The sequence below is a fragment of the Phlebotomus papatasi genome, chromosome 2 (genome assembly GCF_024763615.1).
Source record: "Phlebotomus papatasi isolate M1 chromosome 2, Ppap_2.1, whole genome shotgun sequence".
Lineage (NCBI taxonomy): Eukaryota > Metazoa > Arthropoda > Insecta > Diptera > Psychodidae > Phlebotomus > Phlebotomus papatasi.
The window spans coordinates 17,339,916-17,358,168 of record NC_077223.1 but is presented as its reverse complement, the minus strand read 5'-3'; the positions used below and the strand labels follow the sequence as shown (position 1 = coordinate 17,358,168).

Sequence of the window (18,253 nt, the reverse complement as noted above, 5' to 3'; positions counted from 1 at the left end):
AAATGATCTAATACAGCAACAGCGGAAAAGGTCTTGGAAAAAATAGCCAGTGTTGATGCAAATTTTATGGAATTCCAGGGAAATTATTTGGGCTATTCCAATGCCATCAAATAAGCACAGTGATAAATTCATTAGATTCAATGCGCTTATTTTTTTTACGAAAAACGTCCGAATTTGGACGAAAGAAAGTTACATAAACTTGCAAGTCGACAGCATTAAATCATGCGCCGAACAAAAGACTGCCAAAATTTCAGAAGTTGCAATGGAAAATTCTCCAAAACCTAGAATATTAGGTGAGATTCTTAACAATCTCACCTACTATAATCTAAACAAAATCTCATGTCCTCCGATCGGCCCCAAACTTTGCCAGAATGTGTTTTGACACTTCCTGATCACGAATATATGGATGGCTAAAAACCGTTCCCGACCGTCCGTTCGTCCGTCCGTCCGGCCGCTCTTTGGAGCTTAATAGCTCCTAAACTAAAAAAAATATCGACTTGCGGTTTTCGGCAAAGGTTATATATCGTATGAAAATTGCAAATTGGTGCATTGACCCCCCACCCCCCACCCCTCCTTCCGACATTTTGAATACCCCCCTTTTTTTGTTTTCTCAATGGCTCCGCCCCTATGGCATCGATCGGGCTCAAATTTTAGTATGTTATAGCTGGGCCTTAGGGCTTTCCATCAATACCAAACTTAAGGTTCCCCCACCCCCCTGACCCGAGTTATAAGGGTCCAAAAAAATTTCTTAAAATTGCCATAACTTTGGTTCAAATTATAAGAATTTAAAAAGTGAGGGCGTTTTGGAAAGCTCTTGTGAAATGCCACTTCCCCTTCTAACATCACAAGTTCGTAAAACCACCGCTAGGGGCGCTATTTTTAAAAAGAAGATTTTTCAATTTTCTAAGTTACATAATTCAAAATTCCTTTATGCAATCGGGCTGAAATTTTAATATGTTGTAGCCGCTGATTATACCTATCAAACAAAAAAATACTTAAGTCGATCCATAACCCCTGTCCCGAGCTATAAGGGGTCAAAGTTCGAATATAGACCGGCCTCTATCTCCGGTTCTAATTAACATATCGACCTAAATTTTGGCTTTATGGTTTCGTCTCAATGAGCACTTTCAGATGGAAGTTCAAAAAGTCACCACAGGTGGCGCTGCGATAGCGTCAAATTTCATCGAAATTCAAACTCATTTTTCTCAAAAATTCCTTTGTGCAAGTTAATGAAATTTTAGAGTGTTATAGTCCATTCAAGGACGTTTCCAAAATGGGGCGTAAGTGCGCTGTGGTTTCAATAGAACTGAAGATATGAGGGGTCAAAGTTCACGTAATTCAAAAAATCATATCTCCGGTTCTATGTGACCGATTTTGATGAATGAGGGCTTAAACGAAAGAACTCACCAAATGCTACAACTTTCTAGAACATTTGAACTTCGTGGGACCAACACCAGGGGCGCGACAGTCGAGAAACCAATTTCAATATCACATAACCTCAATTATCTTGACTGTCGCTGAACCGATTTTGATGATTACTTCGACATAATTGTAGAGAACATTCGTGTGTACATTTCGTCCATACATCATTTTTCGATCAGATAATGCGATCTGTCCGATTTTACCGTTTAAGTGTGAAAAAATTGTTGAAGTTAAGCCATAATGGCTAATTCCAGGTCTGAATCCCGTATGGCAGTAATTACTAACACTAACTATAACGGGTTTTACATATATGAAAATGAAAGACTAAAAGAATCGAGGAGTATGACATTATCTATTATCACGTTTACAGAATTCGTCTACTATTTATACAGACCCAAATGTGACTCAGTTTTAAATTGCTCATATCATGCGCATCTTAAACTGATGCAATACAATTTGTAAAAAAAAATATGAATAAAACTGGTTAAAAAACTTGTGCCTCAGAAAAATATTTTTTGGGATGAAATATTCAATTATACATGGGAATATTGTTTGATACTTGATACTTTAGAAACGAAAATTTAAAAGTTAATGCAATTTCTTTGACGAAGAATTAATAAAGCCAAAGAGAAGAAACAGTGAAGAGAAAGACGAAATTTAGTTTTTACGCTAATAGCCCATATTTGGAAAACTAATGAAACACCCTGTTGAATATGCATTCAAACTATTCAAACTAACAATTACGGACAAAACTCAAAATTAGAAAAAAAAACTATTGTTGTTATGCGTCAAAATATTCCATAAATAGGCGTTATTTTCAATAAAACCCTAACAAGCTTGAACTGTGTTCAAGACTGTGTTTAGTTATGGAAAAATATTTCCTATTCACATTTAAACCATTTAATTTTTGAAGAGTTCAATAGATTCATAAAGATGATACATGAACCTTCATCAATATGCAGAGAATGACGTGCAAATATGAAACTATGTAGAGTTAATAAAAGAGTTATTTTGTTCACCACTAAAACCACAAAAAGGTTCTCTGCTAGCCAAGACCAAAATGTTCAATTTGACGCGTACTAAACCTTTAGTTTAATATTCTTACACTTCGTCTCAGGTAAATTCTCCAATGTATTCTACATAATGCATGAAGTATTGTCAATAAATCATCGAGACACGTAGGTGGAGAGTCTTTCAAGAGAACCACTTGAGACTTGCACGCCAATGGTAGAGTTTATTGCGGTTGAGCTATGTATGGCTGATAAAAGAGTCAAAATATGATGTTGAATTCATTAGAGTGAAAAAAAATTAACATATATAAATCGAGACTATTTAAACGAATTTCTCGCAATAAAACTTTTCCCCACAAAAAAACTTGAAATGATTTTGGACAAGTATTCAAGAGAAACTTTTTTTTCTGCACTGACACAGAAAGCCAGAGTATTGTACAAATTCTCGTGACACTTTCATCATATACAATATGCAACTCTAATTCTGTTAAAAATCTTTATAGAAATGTGGAATATTAGCCCTAGATTTTAATTCCGGACAATTGAGTCAAGAAGATATTAAAATCTTCTGAAAAATAAATGATCCATCTAAATCTCACTAAACATAAATTTTTCTTCGGCAATTTGTCACGCAATTTTTCTGTCTTGAATACTCTAACAAACTAGAAAAAAATGTTATATAATGCTTAAAGTTATGCATTTAGAATTAGAGGAATTATAAATAAAGTTAATAAATTCCTCATTATTAGAGTTCAATAGAAACCAATATTACACGAGTTAGACCAATAGCTTTATCCCATTTTTTTATCTGAGTAAACTTTATTCAAGCGTGAAATATTTTTTTAAAAATTGTTTCAAGTATATAAAAATTTATTTGCATTTATTTTCTTTCACTTTTCAAAAATTCCCAAGGTTCAAGTATCATTTGGATTGTAAAATTCATTATAGCTTCATAATAATCAGTATATGACGGTTGATTATTATTGCTAAGACGGAGATGGACGCTGAACCACAAATTTGATGTATAGACAACGTTCATTTATATATATAAATGAAAGTGGTTCTATTTTATTACTTAAAAAATCACTATGGAAAGAACACTATAAAGATTGTACTGCCAGTAAGTCGATCATGGGGACTGATCGGCACCGACAAGCTGATCAGCCGATATGTCACTCAAAGTTCACTCACTAACCATATTTTTGTTCATCCCCTGCAACTGACCCCGTCAAATCATTACTCTATCTGCCGATTTTACTCTGAAGTTTTCAAGAAAATAGATTATGAATAATTTTTTATTTTTCCCTCTGCAAACTAGTGCTTAGGGATCAAGAAAATAGAGAAGAATAGAGCTCTTTAGAAAAAAAGCTTAGAATAGAGCTTTCAAGGAAAAAAAGTTGAATGCACAATGCAATATAGGAATTAGATCATGAAATATTAAATTTCTTATACAGTATTGCAAAAAATTGGGTTACTTTTGCCAGTTACTCCAATAGATTTTCAATGTCCTCAACTTGAAATCCGCAGTTTTTTGATCAAAAAAAAAAAAAAAATAAATAACACGAAAAATTTCAAGAGAAAATCCAAAAATAAATTATACAAAATATCGGTCCTCGCTAGCTGCAATACATGGATGCCCAAAGAAAAAAGAGACATTCTTGAATTAAAACCACTCATAGGGTTGATGGAGTCATCACTTATGAACGTTATACACTTATAGACAGCTTGCAAAACAATTTTGTGATTTTTCGAAATCTGTTTTAGGTAAAAATTTAAGATTTTTGCAAGCTGTCCATATGTATATGATGGCCATAAGTGGTGACTAACGGTCACTGAATTTAAATTCTGTGCATTAATTCATTACAAACTCTATTGCTTTAGATAGAGTAACTATCCAAGAAAACAAATTGGGAACTAGAATTCAAGTCAGGAAAGAGGAAAGAGGCCAATTTTAACAAATTCGACGGGATGTCGTATTTTACGTCCGCCATTTTGAGCAAAAATTTTGCATGACCTTCCGCGAAGCAAGAAAACAATAACAAAATGTATTTTCATCTCTGTCGGACCAATTATCCCAAGTAATTGAAGAACTAAAGTTACTAAAAATCCATTCCCGACAGCAATTCTGATAAAAATTGCCCAGAAATAAATCATCAAAAATCACTCAATTTGAGTATGATGTATAATACCATGGTAAGGAATGGGTTACCGTCGTTGCGGGTGACTTTGCACTCGGGGGGTGACTTTGCACTCTGCTGTTCGTGAGACTTTGAACAATTCTAGCACTTATTGATAGTCTTCGCCGATCCGGTCTACCATGTCAAAGTATATAGGGATATGTTAAGTACCAAGTAAGGTACAATGATCCCTAAAAGGATTCTTGTAGTTTCAGTAATAGTCAATGAAATCCTTGTATAGGTATTTTGTCAAAAAACGACTCCGCGAAAAAGTTATCTGAAGATGCAATTCCAAAATCGATTTCAGAGTAGTAAATTGCCCAAATCTATTCTAAATTTATCTGGCTAGAATAATCCACTTCGATTTTGTTGATTATTTTTATTAAAATATTTTTTTTCCCTATTATCTTTCTAAGAACGCATGATTTATGTTATAAAACTGCATGTAATGGTCTTTCTAAAGCTTTATATTAAAAGTATTTGGCTAAAAATTATCCAATTTTTTGATAATTTAAGATAAAGTGACCTAGATCTACAAGATGGTGTGGTCGCCATCTTGGTTTGACGTTTCTGTCCGCCATTTTGAATAACTGTCAAAACCTAAAACTGGTCCGATTGAGCTGAAATTTTAGTATGTTCTAGCTGATGTCAAAACCTTTTCAGAACATATATAACATCCGACCTAGGTCAAGCGATTGCCTGGATACAGGAGCTCCAAGTTCAAAATTTTGACATTTTCATGAATACAGAACTACGGAGAGCTTCTTTTATCGAAATCATCACAAAAAAGACAGTACTATCGTTAGGCGATGAGATCTAAATTACAAACAAAAAGAAAAGTAATGTTTTTCTTTATAACAGCATATTATTTGAAGATCTGAAAAACTGTTTTTGCAAAAATGAAAAAATAAAAAAATTAATAAATGCACTTTTCATTTATTTTTTTTTAATTATGGAAGAGTAAATAAATATATAAAATAAAAGCCTCAACCATTTTTAATGGTTACTGAGGCATTTCATTTAGATTTTAAAATTAAGGATTAGTAAATAAAGATCACCAAAATATGATGATTTCAAAATTTTAAAATTTGAGCCTCTGTGTCTAGGTTAATACTTTACGTAGACTGGGACATAGATATGTTCTGAAAAGGTCTTGACATCAGCTACAACATACTAAAATTTCAACTCAATCGGACCAGTTTTAGGTTTTGACAGTTATTCAAAATGGCGGACAGAAACGTCAAATCAAGATGGCGATCATGTCATCTTGTAGATCTCGTGCATATAACCCTTAGATGTAAAGATCTTCATTGTCGTTTATTATCAGAAATTGTTGATTTTTTAGTATTTATTAAAAAGTGCAAAGTCACCCGCACCTTATACCCAGTGCAAGCCTTTTTTCTTGATTTTTTTAAACATAGTGAAATTTTATAAAATTAAGGCTAGTGGCACAAAATCCATTCATTAACAACTGAATACAAATAATTTTACTCAAAAACTCCCCTCCCTTCACTTTAACTATCCACTTTTAGAGAGCAAAGTTGAAAAATAGCGAAAAAACGTGCAAAGTCACCCGCAACGACGGTAATTGTTTTTGGTCACGTCGAAATCATCATTTCTAAAGCATTTAACCAAATTTTCTCAAGTGACTCTCAATGGTACATTCGTTGTAGTTTTTGTGAAGAACTGCCCGCAAATGCTGCTTTTTGACACAAAATTCTACATCTTGGTTAGATTTCTTTTAAGTTGTGCTACCTGTCGATATTGTATTTTGGACACAAGAATTTTCTTCGTATGGCTACTGAAGAATTTGAGGAACTACTTCACATACTTGAACCTCATTTGCAGAAAGAAACAACGAAAATGAGGGTGCCTATATCGCCTAAGTCCCAACTTATCTGGAATTGCTGAGCAATTTTAACATATTAATTTGCTGAATTGAAATTAATTTGAGCAACCACATTTATGCTATTTTAGCATATTTAAACATGTTTTGGTGGGCCAAGTATTAGTTTATGTCAATAAATAAGCGAAAATCTATTAATTCAAGTGATTTTTAATGCAATATAATGCATAGGAACAATTCATCTGAAAATTAAATTGAATTTACAAATTGAAAAAATCCTAGTGTGATAGCACGGTTAGACTTGAAAAATTTAACTTAGCATCGGATTATTAAAGATAAATAAATTATATTAGGTTCTCAAAAAACAAGAAAACTGCTCGCTATTTTAGATATTGAGATCTTCGGGAACTGGGCTAAACCTCTAGTCTGAAGACAGATTTATACAGGTTTCATATTGCAGGTTTAGCCTAGTTTCTGAATATCTCGGAATTCTAAATTACTAGACATTTTTTGGTGTTTTTCAAAATCTGATGGATTATTTGCTATAAATATATTAATATTCAATTCTATTTTAAAATTTTCCTTAATATCTTACCTGTTAGAAATTAGAGAAGTAATTTGGCTGGACTTTAGGTCTGAAGCCCATATAAATATCGGTTTTTAACTAAAGGCTTAGCGGTTAAAACAAGCAATTTAAGGGGTTTTTCAAAATCTAATGAACTCAGCCTAACAACTGATCTTAAGTCAAAATTTTCTCACAAATCTTGCCTGATAGGGAATGAACGGTAAGGGAGTTGTTAAGCCATACCGGCTACAACTTAGGTCTAAAGGACGTATGCATCTCTAAAATTCGCTTCCCACTCAAAAGAATTTTGAGATGGCTTTTTAATTCTAACTACACTGAGAGAAATCCGAAAAAGTTAAAATAACATTACGGAAGTGTTTATCTTACCCTGCAGTATTGATCCAAAATCGGTGTTAATATTATGCTTTTTAGATGTATTATGGTTTAAAGTTACTCTTTTTCATGTTAATTTTACCCTTAAAAAGGTGTAAAATTAACATTAAAAAATGTTGATATATTTTTACACCTAAAAAGTGTTAAAGTTATGAGGAAAAAAGGTTAATCGCACCCTCTTTTTTCTCAGTGTAAATATCATTTTTTAACATTGGACTTAGGGAAAGGCTTTCAGGCTTCGCACATACTCTGGCTTCGAACATTTCATATTTTCCCCATATTCCTTTAGTGAACCTGACATATTTTCAGGAAATGTGTGACTTAGGACGAGTTATTAAAGTATATTGCCATTAGGACATAATAATTGACGAAATGTGCGAAAAAAATGAAGTGTTCGAAGCCAGAGTGTGTGCGAAGCCTGAAAGCCTTCCCCTTAATATCATATGCTCAAGATTAGCTTAAACAAACCAAAAGTTTTGGGGCAAAATTAAACTGGAACTCTTTTTGAGAGGAACAAACGTGTTTTTGCTAATTCCAATAATTCGAGAACAAATTCAACAATGTAAATGGCCCTTGCCTAAATTTATTTAAATTATTGAATGAGCTTTGCAATTCGAAAATCCATAGTTTTGCCAGAAATCCATTCCCCCAAGAGCTCTCCTCCAGAAGTTTGTTGGTATTTAGCAGTAATTTTAATTTGTATCAATAAATTGTTTAAATTGCACTCTCCTCCACAATTTTCCACTTACAGTGGCGATAAGATGCGAAAAAATGCAGTGGCAATTGAAACGCGATCATGAAAATCTCATTTAATGATCTCGGTACACGTAATTTGAAGTGATGTGTTCAATAAGCAATGTATGTTTTTTTTTCTCTCGTTTTACTCTCTTGATTTTAAAGTCTAATGCTGCAGAAAGAAGAGATGATTGTAAAAGTTCGCACCAAATACTCCAAGTGAAGAAAGTGAACTGCAACAACAATGGTAGTGGAAAAAATACGACGTGAAAAAAGAGAAATGCTAATTTATCATTAAATATTTGCACGTGTTATGCTCGCATATCTTTCCATTTAATGCCCATTCATGTATTTCTAATGTTGGAAAAAATATGTCATTTGCATCTTACTTTGTGATGATATAACTTTGTATTTAAAAAAAAGATTTAAACATCTCACGATACATCCATCGATTCTCCTTGAGCCTGTTGCTCAAGCTTCTCCTTTCGCGTATTCTCCAACTGCTCAAGCGTCAACAGAGACACCCCTAGCTGATCCTCCCTCGTGAATGGCTGTGCCATGATGTGAAGCCAACGTTTGGCCAATTGCATCGCCTCTTCCGTGCTCAAATTGCAGTAACTATCAGTCAGATGCTGCTGTATCCACTTTGGCAACTTCCCACGCTTATCCTGCCGCGAAAATCTCTTATCGGCAAATATCATGATACCATAATCAGTTTTCCCACGAATCGCCCGACCAACACACTGTGCAGCATGTCGCAAGGCATCAAAAGTAAGAAAATCATTTTCTCGAATTTGGAATTGATCTCTGAGATAGTCAAGACGCGCTTTTAGAATGCGAGATTGAGTGTAGACATATGGAATGCCAAACATAAGTACAGCTCTTCCTGAAAAATCGCAAATAATCTCAAGTTATTAAATTTCCCCAAGATTTCGCAGAACAACACATAACAACAAAATATTAATGCTCAACATGACTTCAGTTATTCAGTTAAACCCTAGTTTTCACCTTTTTGCAATAATTTTCATACAAAACTCATTACAACATATTGGGATATCGAATTTCTGATCGATTTTTGCTTTATTATAGTGTTTAAAGTGCAACCAACGAGGCGAAATCATACAAAAATATCGATATGCAATGCACATTATTAATTCTTGCACGTGAAGGCCGTCATTGCACTCAAAAACCAATTCTAGGTTGATTTCTCTTAATTTAAGAGGTGGTGGAAGTGTTTGTAAAATTGAAATAAAACTCTTGATGAATTGTTTCCTGTCCATTTTTTTTACACATTTAGTTCAAATATATTTTATTGTGTCACGATAGTCGGGATACTTTATGTGAGTTACACAGTGACCGTTTGTTCATTTTGTCGTTATCAGAATCAAAGGCCAAACGCTTATAGATAGTAACCAGGGTTCTTCGATTACCCCCCCCCTCCTATCAAAGAAACCAAAGTTCGCATCATTAAAATGACCTTCATTTTCCTCAAAATTGTGCAATTATTTAAGAAAAAAATGTTTGGAGCAGGGTAACGTGTGGTATTTCTGGACAAAGTGCTTTTCGGGACATAATATGAGTATTTTGGGATACATCAAAAATCTCATAAATATTTGTTTTCTAGTTATTTTTAAGTTCTATATGAAATATTAAGTTCTTTTCGTATCAGATAAACATAAAACTTCTGAAATTTTATTTAATTTAAAGCGTGAAATACGCGTGAATTGTGAGTGTCACATTTCACTTTTTACAAGACTTTCAGTGTGGTCAATTTTGCAGATGTCAACACAGTGCTTAGTTTTTTTCGATTTAAGTCACTTTAAAAGTGAAATTTAAACAAAATTTTTATGAAAGAGTGAAGTTTAGAACTTCAACTTAAAGGTAAATAATTAGGCTCGGTGAAATTTATTTGCATAATAGCGACTTTTGTGTCCCGAAATATACCACTTTTACTTCTTTACATTTTTTGCTATTTTGTATAAAAAATGATGCATTTTTCAACATTTTTCGATAAGAATATTATTCTGGATAGCATAAGGAACATAAATATTTGTATCAACAAAAAAAATATTTGAAAAGTCGTTAAGCTGTTTAAGTGTTAAGCTGTAGGCGTTAATTATCCCAATAACCTTGAATCATTCCACGTAAGTTCTTCAATGTCAAAAGTTAAACAGTTCTACAGCAATTTATTTCAAACCCAGTAGGTTTAAATTAGATTCACATGAGAGATCACTGATTATCGGATAATTTTAAATAGCGCCAAACCACTTTTAACAGATTGTTAAAAAATATTTAATCCGTCATTGATTTTTTTTGCTCGAGCCTCAAGAGCAATATAATTCTTCAAGAAAAATATTTATATTCTAAAAAAAAAATATTTTTCTACAAAACTCACGAATTCACTCTATAACACAGAAAACTTGCATACCACAGGAGATATTTTTTTAAGTTACATAAACACCGAGATAGGGTCCCGATTAAAATCCCGAAAGCCAAAATCTCGAAAGGCAAAATCCCGAATGCCAAAATCCCGAAAGCTAAAATCCCGAACGCGAAAATTTCGAAAGCCAAAATCCTGAAAGCCAAAATCCCGAAAGCCAAAATCCCGAAAGCTAAAATCCCGAACGCGCAAACCCCGAAAGCCAAAATCCCGAAAGCTAAAATCCCGAACGCCAAAATCCCGAAAGCTAAAATCCCGAACGCGAAAACCTCGAAAGGGACGTTGCAATCGCCTAAGTTAGTATACAATAGACTGATCAGTCTCAATGCCTGTGCCTGCTTTGGGACCACTTTAATTCTCTAATAATTATAATAAAAAATATTTTAGAAGTTACCTAGAAAAATACCGTTGAATAATTCCTAATAACGGTTTTTCAAGATCAAAAGTTAAAAAAAGGCTAAAAGCCTCTAGAGAGCGTATTTATTAACGGAATTGGGTCATGTTAGGCTTTTTAGAATGGTATTAAAATTTCTGATAAGTCTGAACCGGTTCTAATCGGTTATGAACCGGTAATGAACCGATATCTAATTTTTATATCAAAGTCAATTATATTTCTTATACAGTATTTTGGGCAAACTTTAGAGTGATTTGCAAATCGTTTCAAATCGGTTGTAAATCAATAAACAGTAAATTATTGGAAAATTCCTTTGAGGAATGGCATCTGTGTCATGAATTCGATCATTTTGCAAAGCATGGGATGCTTAGTCACCCCTTTTATCGTTCTAAGAAAGTTGTATGAATTCTAAATCTGATAATTCGGAATCGAAAACATTACCCTAGTCAAATTTATTTTGGAAGTAGTATGAAGCTTTCGTTTTTCGAAGTTTTAAAACCTTGCGATAAATTGAAATTATTATGACGATCTATAATCCTTCTAATCAATTAGGAAAATTGTTTCTTATTGTTTTTTCAGGATATCCCAATGAAAATTTTTAATGATTTATGATCCTGTTTAAAATCAGAACCAATACCACAAAGATATTCTAGATTAAAAGTCAAGTCGTAGGGGAGGATGGGGCAATATGGTAGTTGATTTTTCTTAAATAACCGTTTGCCAAAACTTTTAAGAAAACATCACTTAGGGTAAATTAAGCTAATTCAAAACCTGCTTCAAATGGAAATTTTTTGCTACTCCAAATGGAAATATCATTGTTTTCATGATAAATTATTATATTTATATATTTTCTATACCACAGTTTCATTATTTAGTTAATTTTGCTCCAAATAAAGCGAAAATCCATTCATATTCACAAATTTTAATTTGTTAATTTTTCAGACGAATTAAAAGTGTACCTTTTCTTATTGTTTTAGATAGGAAAGGAGAAAAGACTAGGACTAAGAACAAATCCTGCACTCAGGAGCAATTCAACAAGGTTTTGGAAGCCTTTCGTCGCGGTTTCACTTACACTGTTTGTCTCCAATCAGAAACTTTCCCTTGTCTCCATTTAGATTAATTTGTTTCCAATAGAAGCATTTTACGCTCGCGTATTTTTCTTGTATTTAAGAAGTTTTCAAATTATATCTAAAGAATTTTCACTAAACAGTAACATTCTAGAAGAGTCAAGGAGCAAATTTATGTAATTCTCTTCAGAAAAAAAAAACTTAATGTGTTGAATCTTCTGTCAAAGTTAAAGCGTCTGGAAATGGTTTTGAATTAGGACATTTTCCCTATTTTCTCCTTTTTCCTTATCCAGATACATCTGTTTTTCTTTCCTTCTTTCCTTCGATCCTTCCAAGGAAAAGGAAAAGTGGAAATAAACAATTTTCGTATCAAAGCTAAGTTCAGTTAGTTTTTTTTTTGGATATTGGGTACTCTAAAATATACACTAAATTTTCCTAATATTCATTTTTTATCCTCTAATTTCATTATGAATGCCTGAAATTACCCCACTCTCCCCTATTTTAATTCATTCCAAATTCATTTATGTAAAATTGTTGACCCGGGACCCGAGAAGACTAAATCGATGTCTTGAGACCTAGAACGCGGAGCTCGATGCTCCGAAGACTGTTTCGCTCTCCACGAATGCTCTCCTCTCGATTCCCTTTTAGTGAGAGCAATTAACTCGTGAATTTTAAAAATTAAGGTAAAGTGCCCTTGAGTCGACCGGTTCCTCGACTCGACCGGTGGTCAATTTTTGAATAATTGATGGTGAATTTCTATAAAATTTTTTTCGTATATGTATTTGTAATTGTTTCCGTATATGTAAAAAAAAGATTCGTATTCATTTATGGAAAAATAGACTATTACTGTTAGATCATATGCCAAATATTAGTGCAAATATAAATAAATTGACAAAACTCTACCGGTCGAATTGAGGAACCGGTCGACTTGAGGGCACTTTACCTTATGGCCGTTACAACTTTATAGAAGAACTGACTTCTACAAGACACTCTTCTATTCTGCTAACAAACAAATAACATACCTAGCAGACTGCTTGAAAGGTAGGCAATAATATGAAAGTAAAGTACTCACCTAAATGATGATCAAAATCCACTCCTTCTGAGACTCTCCCTCTGGCCACGGCGAGTAAAACAGCTCCTCTGCCGCACTCGCAAGCTTTGACGTAGTTCATGAGAGCGTAGGACGTCTCAGCACTGTCCTGAGTCTCAATGAACAGCAATTTATGCCTCAGGAGGGTATCCACAATTCCCTGATCATACCAAGCAGCCACAACGGACTCTAAATACAAATACGAAGTGAAGAAGCAAACAATGCCATCGGGCACGGTTTTAGCTGTGTCCACGAGCAATTGTCCGTAATTTCTAATCACGGCGGAATCCTCTCGAGTTTCGAACTTTGACGAAATGGCCACTTGATCATTGCCCTTGGACACAATCATGGGCAGCAAACAGGGCCGCGCGAGTGTCATTGTGAAGGAGCTCATGATGACAGGATCAAAATCCAAGATCTTTGGATACATATCCATAGGCGACAGAGTCCCAGACGTTATAACAACCGTCTGGAAACGTGTGAAAATTGGCCTGACGGCTATCGAAGAGTCCAGACAGCTAAAGTGAAGGATTGGATTGGAAACAGTTGGGGTTTTATCATCAAAGGGTTCTATGATTATGGTGAAACCTTTAGTATAAGTAGAAACGAGCGTTGCAAAGTGAGTAATCTGAAATGAAAGAAATATTTTTCTTTCATTTTTCCCTCCTACCTCTTTCTCCCCCCTCTTCAGATCCTTGCGATACTCACCACAGTCAATCCTCCGAATTCTGTCATATCAGTAATTTCCAATGTTCTCAGTAACGACGCCAATCGCTCAGCACAAAATCTCAGTGGCTTTCGCTCAATGCAAACTTTTGTTTGGCAATCTTTGAGAAATCCAGCTGGTGATTCCTGCACCACATGCTGAACTCTCAATCTCGTCTTTAGGTACTCCACAAAGCGTTTTAGGAACCCAATAAAGTGATCAGCTGTGCGGATATTGCCCGGAATGGCCTCATGGAGAATTTCATCGGGAAGAACAGGATTGGCCAGCATCATGTCATTCTCCCGTGCTGCTGTTGCGTCCTTGAGACCCTGAACGAGTTTCTGATACTCATTTGCCAATCTCCTCGTGTCTGACTCCTTAATGCCCGCAATTGTTCTCTCCAGGGCATGAAGACTATTTGTACCTCTCTCAATAATTCGCCGATTGATCTTCACACTCATCGAATCAATGCAGACATTGTCGATGTTGTGAGCTTCATCGAAGATGATTACAGATTCCTTGGGAATCTCCTTGGAGACAACTTCTGCGATTTTAGGATCCAAGAGATAATGGTAACTGTATACGATGATTTGAGCATGTAGAATCTGTAGATTTTTTTTTAAATTTAAAAACTAGATAGGGTAAAGTGGTACAAGTTGGACAATGGTACAATTTGGACAGGGCTTTTTTTTCTTGATAAATTTAGTACTTCATTTTTATTTGTATATTTTTAATGCTTTAGTTTTATAATTTGGTTCCTTGTGCTTAAAAACAAATTTTGTACTGTATTTATCGAGAAAAAAGCCATATGTCCAACTTATACCGACGAATTGTCCGACTTGTAACACTATGTCCAGTGTCCAACTTATATCACTTTACTCTACACCAATGTCTATTAAAAAAATCGCAAATTTCAATGTCTTGGGCTAAAAGTTCTAAATGGGGCGTGGCCTAAAGGGTTTATGACAGAAGTTTCCCACGATTATTAATTAATAGTTCAGTAACAAAATCCTTAATTTGTGCTCTGAAGAAAGCCTTGCAATTGTCCTTCTCGAGTTCCTTGCTTTGCAAAAGAACTCGATCTGAGAAATTTCCAATAAAATCTTCACAAACTTTGTATCGACTACCCTTGGAGCAGTCTGCCAGGTCTGTTATTTGTTTCTTAAGCAAAATTGGGGAGTGTTTTATATAGAGAATACTTAAGCTTAAAACACTTCACTTTTTAATGAATTTGACCTATTATTTGAGGAAATGTGTGACTTGAGATTATCTACCAAAGTACATATTGCCATAGATAGGTCAAATTCATTAAAAAAAATATGAGAAAAATATAAAGTGCTCGAACCCAGTGAGCTTGAAAGTTTTTACATACAGAATAACAATAAAATAAAAAAAATATTTTCCAGAGCAAGAGTAAATGCTTCTCATGAATTACTTTAGGCCACGCCCCCTTTAAAAGTTACATTCCACTGAATTTCAATTTTTCGTATTGTCAAAAGTGACAGAAACCCTTATAGAATTTACATAACATCTAAAATTGGAAAATTATAAGAACCCAGATTCTAGCAAGAAAAAATTCTTTATATTTTCATTAAATATATTTACATAATTCTTGGTAAATGTCAATAGCAATATTGATAAAGTGGACAAAGTATACAAAATATACTAGTTATTAATGTAGGTCACTAAAATTTCGAAGAGGCGAGGCAGTTTCACACACATTTTTTTTCAAAAATATTAATATTATCGGGGCAATTTGGGTAAATTATTTCATTTTTGGGTTCTGTATTATAAATATTGTATTTGATATCGAAAGGAATGTAGGGTAAATTAAGCTAATTCAAAACCTGCTCCAAATGGAAATTTTTCGCTACTCCAAATGGAAACGTCATTGTTTTCATCATAAATACATTAGTAAATTATTATATTTATATATTTTCTATACCACAGTTTCATTATTTAGTTAATTTTGCTCCAAATAAAGCGAAAATCCATTCATATTCACAAATTTTTTTTTGTTAATTTCTCAGAAAAATTAAAAGTGTACCTTTTCACCATCGAATTTTTCATCGATCGACCATGTTTTCCAATGAAAAACACTGTGTTTATTCGTTTTGTTAAACATTTATGTCATATTTCTGGCTAATTTTAGTTAAATTAAGTGCTAATCTTTATTGTTAATGGTACGTAAAGTTTTCAAATGAAATAATTACCAATTTCGTGAACAAAAAGGGTTTTTCTGAAGTATCTGCAAATGTTTCAATAGGAAATCCCGGAAATATGATATTTTTGGAGATTTTTTTTATTGTTTTAGATGGGAAATGAGAAAAGGCCAGGAATAAGAACAAATCCTGCACTCAAGAGCAACTCAACAAGGTTTGGGAATCCTTTCGTCGCGGTTTCACTTACACTGTTTGTCTGCAATTGGAAACTTTTCCTTATCTCCATTTGGATTAATATGTTTCCAATAGAAGCAGTTTACGCTCGCGTATTTTTCTTGTATTTAAGAACTTTTCAAATTATATCTAATGAATTTTTACTAAACAGTAACATTTTAGAAGAGTCAAGGAATAAATTTATTTAATTCTCTTCAGAAAAAATATGAACTTAATGTGTTGAATCTTCTGTCAAAGTTAAAGCGTCTGGAAATGGTTTTGAATTAGGACATTTACCCTAGCGCAGTTTTATAGGAAATTTACCGCTCTACAACTTTGTGAAAGTAATTTTCCTCTATTTTGTAAGGAAATACGTTTATCGAGCCAATTTCTAAAAGGTAATTTTGTGACTATTCTCAAAAATGCTGGGGCAAATAGTACCAGACATTGGGTATTATTATATTTTGATTCGCTTCATTACGGGCTTCCGTAAATTTGAAAAAATACCGAGAGGACATATTTTCATAGAAAATTTATTCATCTACACCTTTGTAAAACACCGTTTTCTCTGCGAGAAAAGTGAGAAAACGAGGAAAGCGCTTTTCAAGCTATTTAAGAAAAAAAAAAAACAAAAGACTGCAAATCGTTTGACCAATGCAAACAACAAGCGGCGAGACATGATAATGACGTTTCTTTTCGCCGTGAGACATCAGAAATTGCTTCGCTTTTTTGTTACATTTTGCTCCATACCTTTTGTTACTTTTTACCCCAAGTGGCCATTTTTAATAAAAGGATTTCTGAAGAAAAGAACCTTTGTGAAATTGTAAAATAGATAGCGGATTCGTATTCAAAAAATCCAAATTATTTGGAAAATATTCACCAGTGCATCAATTTTGGAAAATGAGTAGGTAATAATTGTTATCTTCTGCAAGGAAAATATTTCAAAAATAGGACTAAAAATTCCGTTTTTTTTTATTTTCTAAATTTCTTGTTGGAATTTTAAGAAACTTACGACGTTGAAGATAGTCTATGGAGGAGGCTATTTATAGAAAAAAAAAATGAGCCGCTATCTTCTTTACCTTGGAAGATATTGAATTTTTCGATTTGTGACTTTTTGCCCCAGTCTCCCCTATGCTTCATATGAAATAATAACAATTATTTGGGAAGGTTTTTTGATTATTCCGTTCTAATTCTACCGCAAAATTGTTCACACAGAAATGATTTTGAGATATCTGGACTAAGTTTTCCTGTACTTACCAAGTATCTGGCCATGAAATACGGACACCAATTTCGTTGCCTGCCAAACTCCTTTAGATCATCCAAGGCGTAGATTCCTGTTGGTATGTGAGATTCCTTCCCCTCGAGATCCCATCCCTCGTAGTACTGGCATGAGGGAATGGATTCATCGTACTGCCTCTTCTCCCGGACGTAGCTTGCTGTTAGCCCGTAGCATCTGGCGTCGACAATCTTCCCTTCGCGCTCTCGACTGATATCTGGGTGGATGCAAGTGTTCTTGCGTGAACTCAGGACAATGCCCAAGATGTTGGATTCCTCCACTGCATGTTCCTCGTAGTATTTCACTAGTTGCTTCAATTCTGCCATGACTTTTTCGATCTCCGGAACTGTTCGCGAACAGTAAACTAATTTGCGGATTTTATGGGGATTTTCGAGCATATATGCTACAACTAGGGAGAGAATTGTCACGGTTTTCCCTGTGCCCGAAGGCATTTCCAGTAGACAGTGCCCCTTGGCATCGAGGGTTCTCTTGAGTTCCAACATATATGCATATTGTTCGGGGTAGATGTACTCGTAGGGGAAGTACACAAGTAATCCGTCGATACTGAGTCTGTTTTGGGGATAAATTTGATGTGGAATGTAAGTTGAGATGTTTGTTTATTGAAATTTTAAGTAACTCACTTCATTTTCTTTGTATTTTTTAGGATAATTCACTATTTATTATGGGAGCATAAAATTTCACAAGCGGCTTCGACATAACCTTAAATTAGAGTTTGGAAATGTTCACCACAGAAGAT

The 18,253-nt window shown here is 34.1% G+C and overlaps 1 protein-coding gene across 1 annotated transcript; it reads right to left on the bottom strand.

Annotated features, from left to right (window-relative positions):
• Positions 1-8,459: 8,459 nt before the first annotated feature.
• LOC129802829 (general transcription and DNA repair factor IIH helicase subunit XPD) lies at positions 8,460-18,229 on the bottom strand. Its single transcript, XM_055848936.1, has 5 exons — positions 18,138-18,229; positions 17,478-18,066; positions 13,848-14,450; positions 13,122-13,767; positions 8,460-9,034 (listed from the first exon to the last, which is right to left on the bottom strand). The coding sequence occupies exons 1-5, from the start codon at positions 18,140-18,142 to the stop codon at positions 8,583-8,585; spliced, it is 2,295 nt and encodes a 764-aa protein (XP_055704911.1). The 5' UTR covers positions 18,143-18,229; the 3' UTR covers positions 8,460-8,582.
• Between the last annotated feature and the right edge of the window lie 24 nt (positions 18,230-18,253).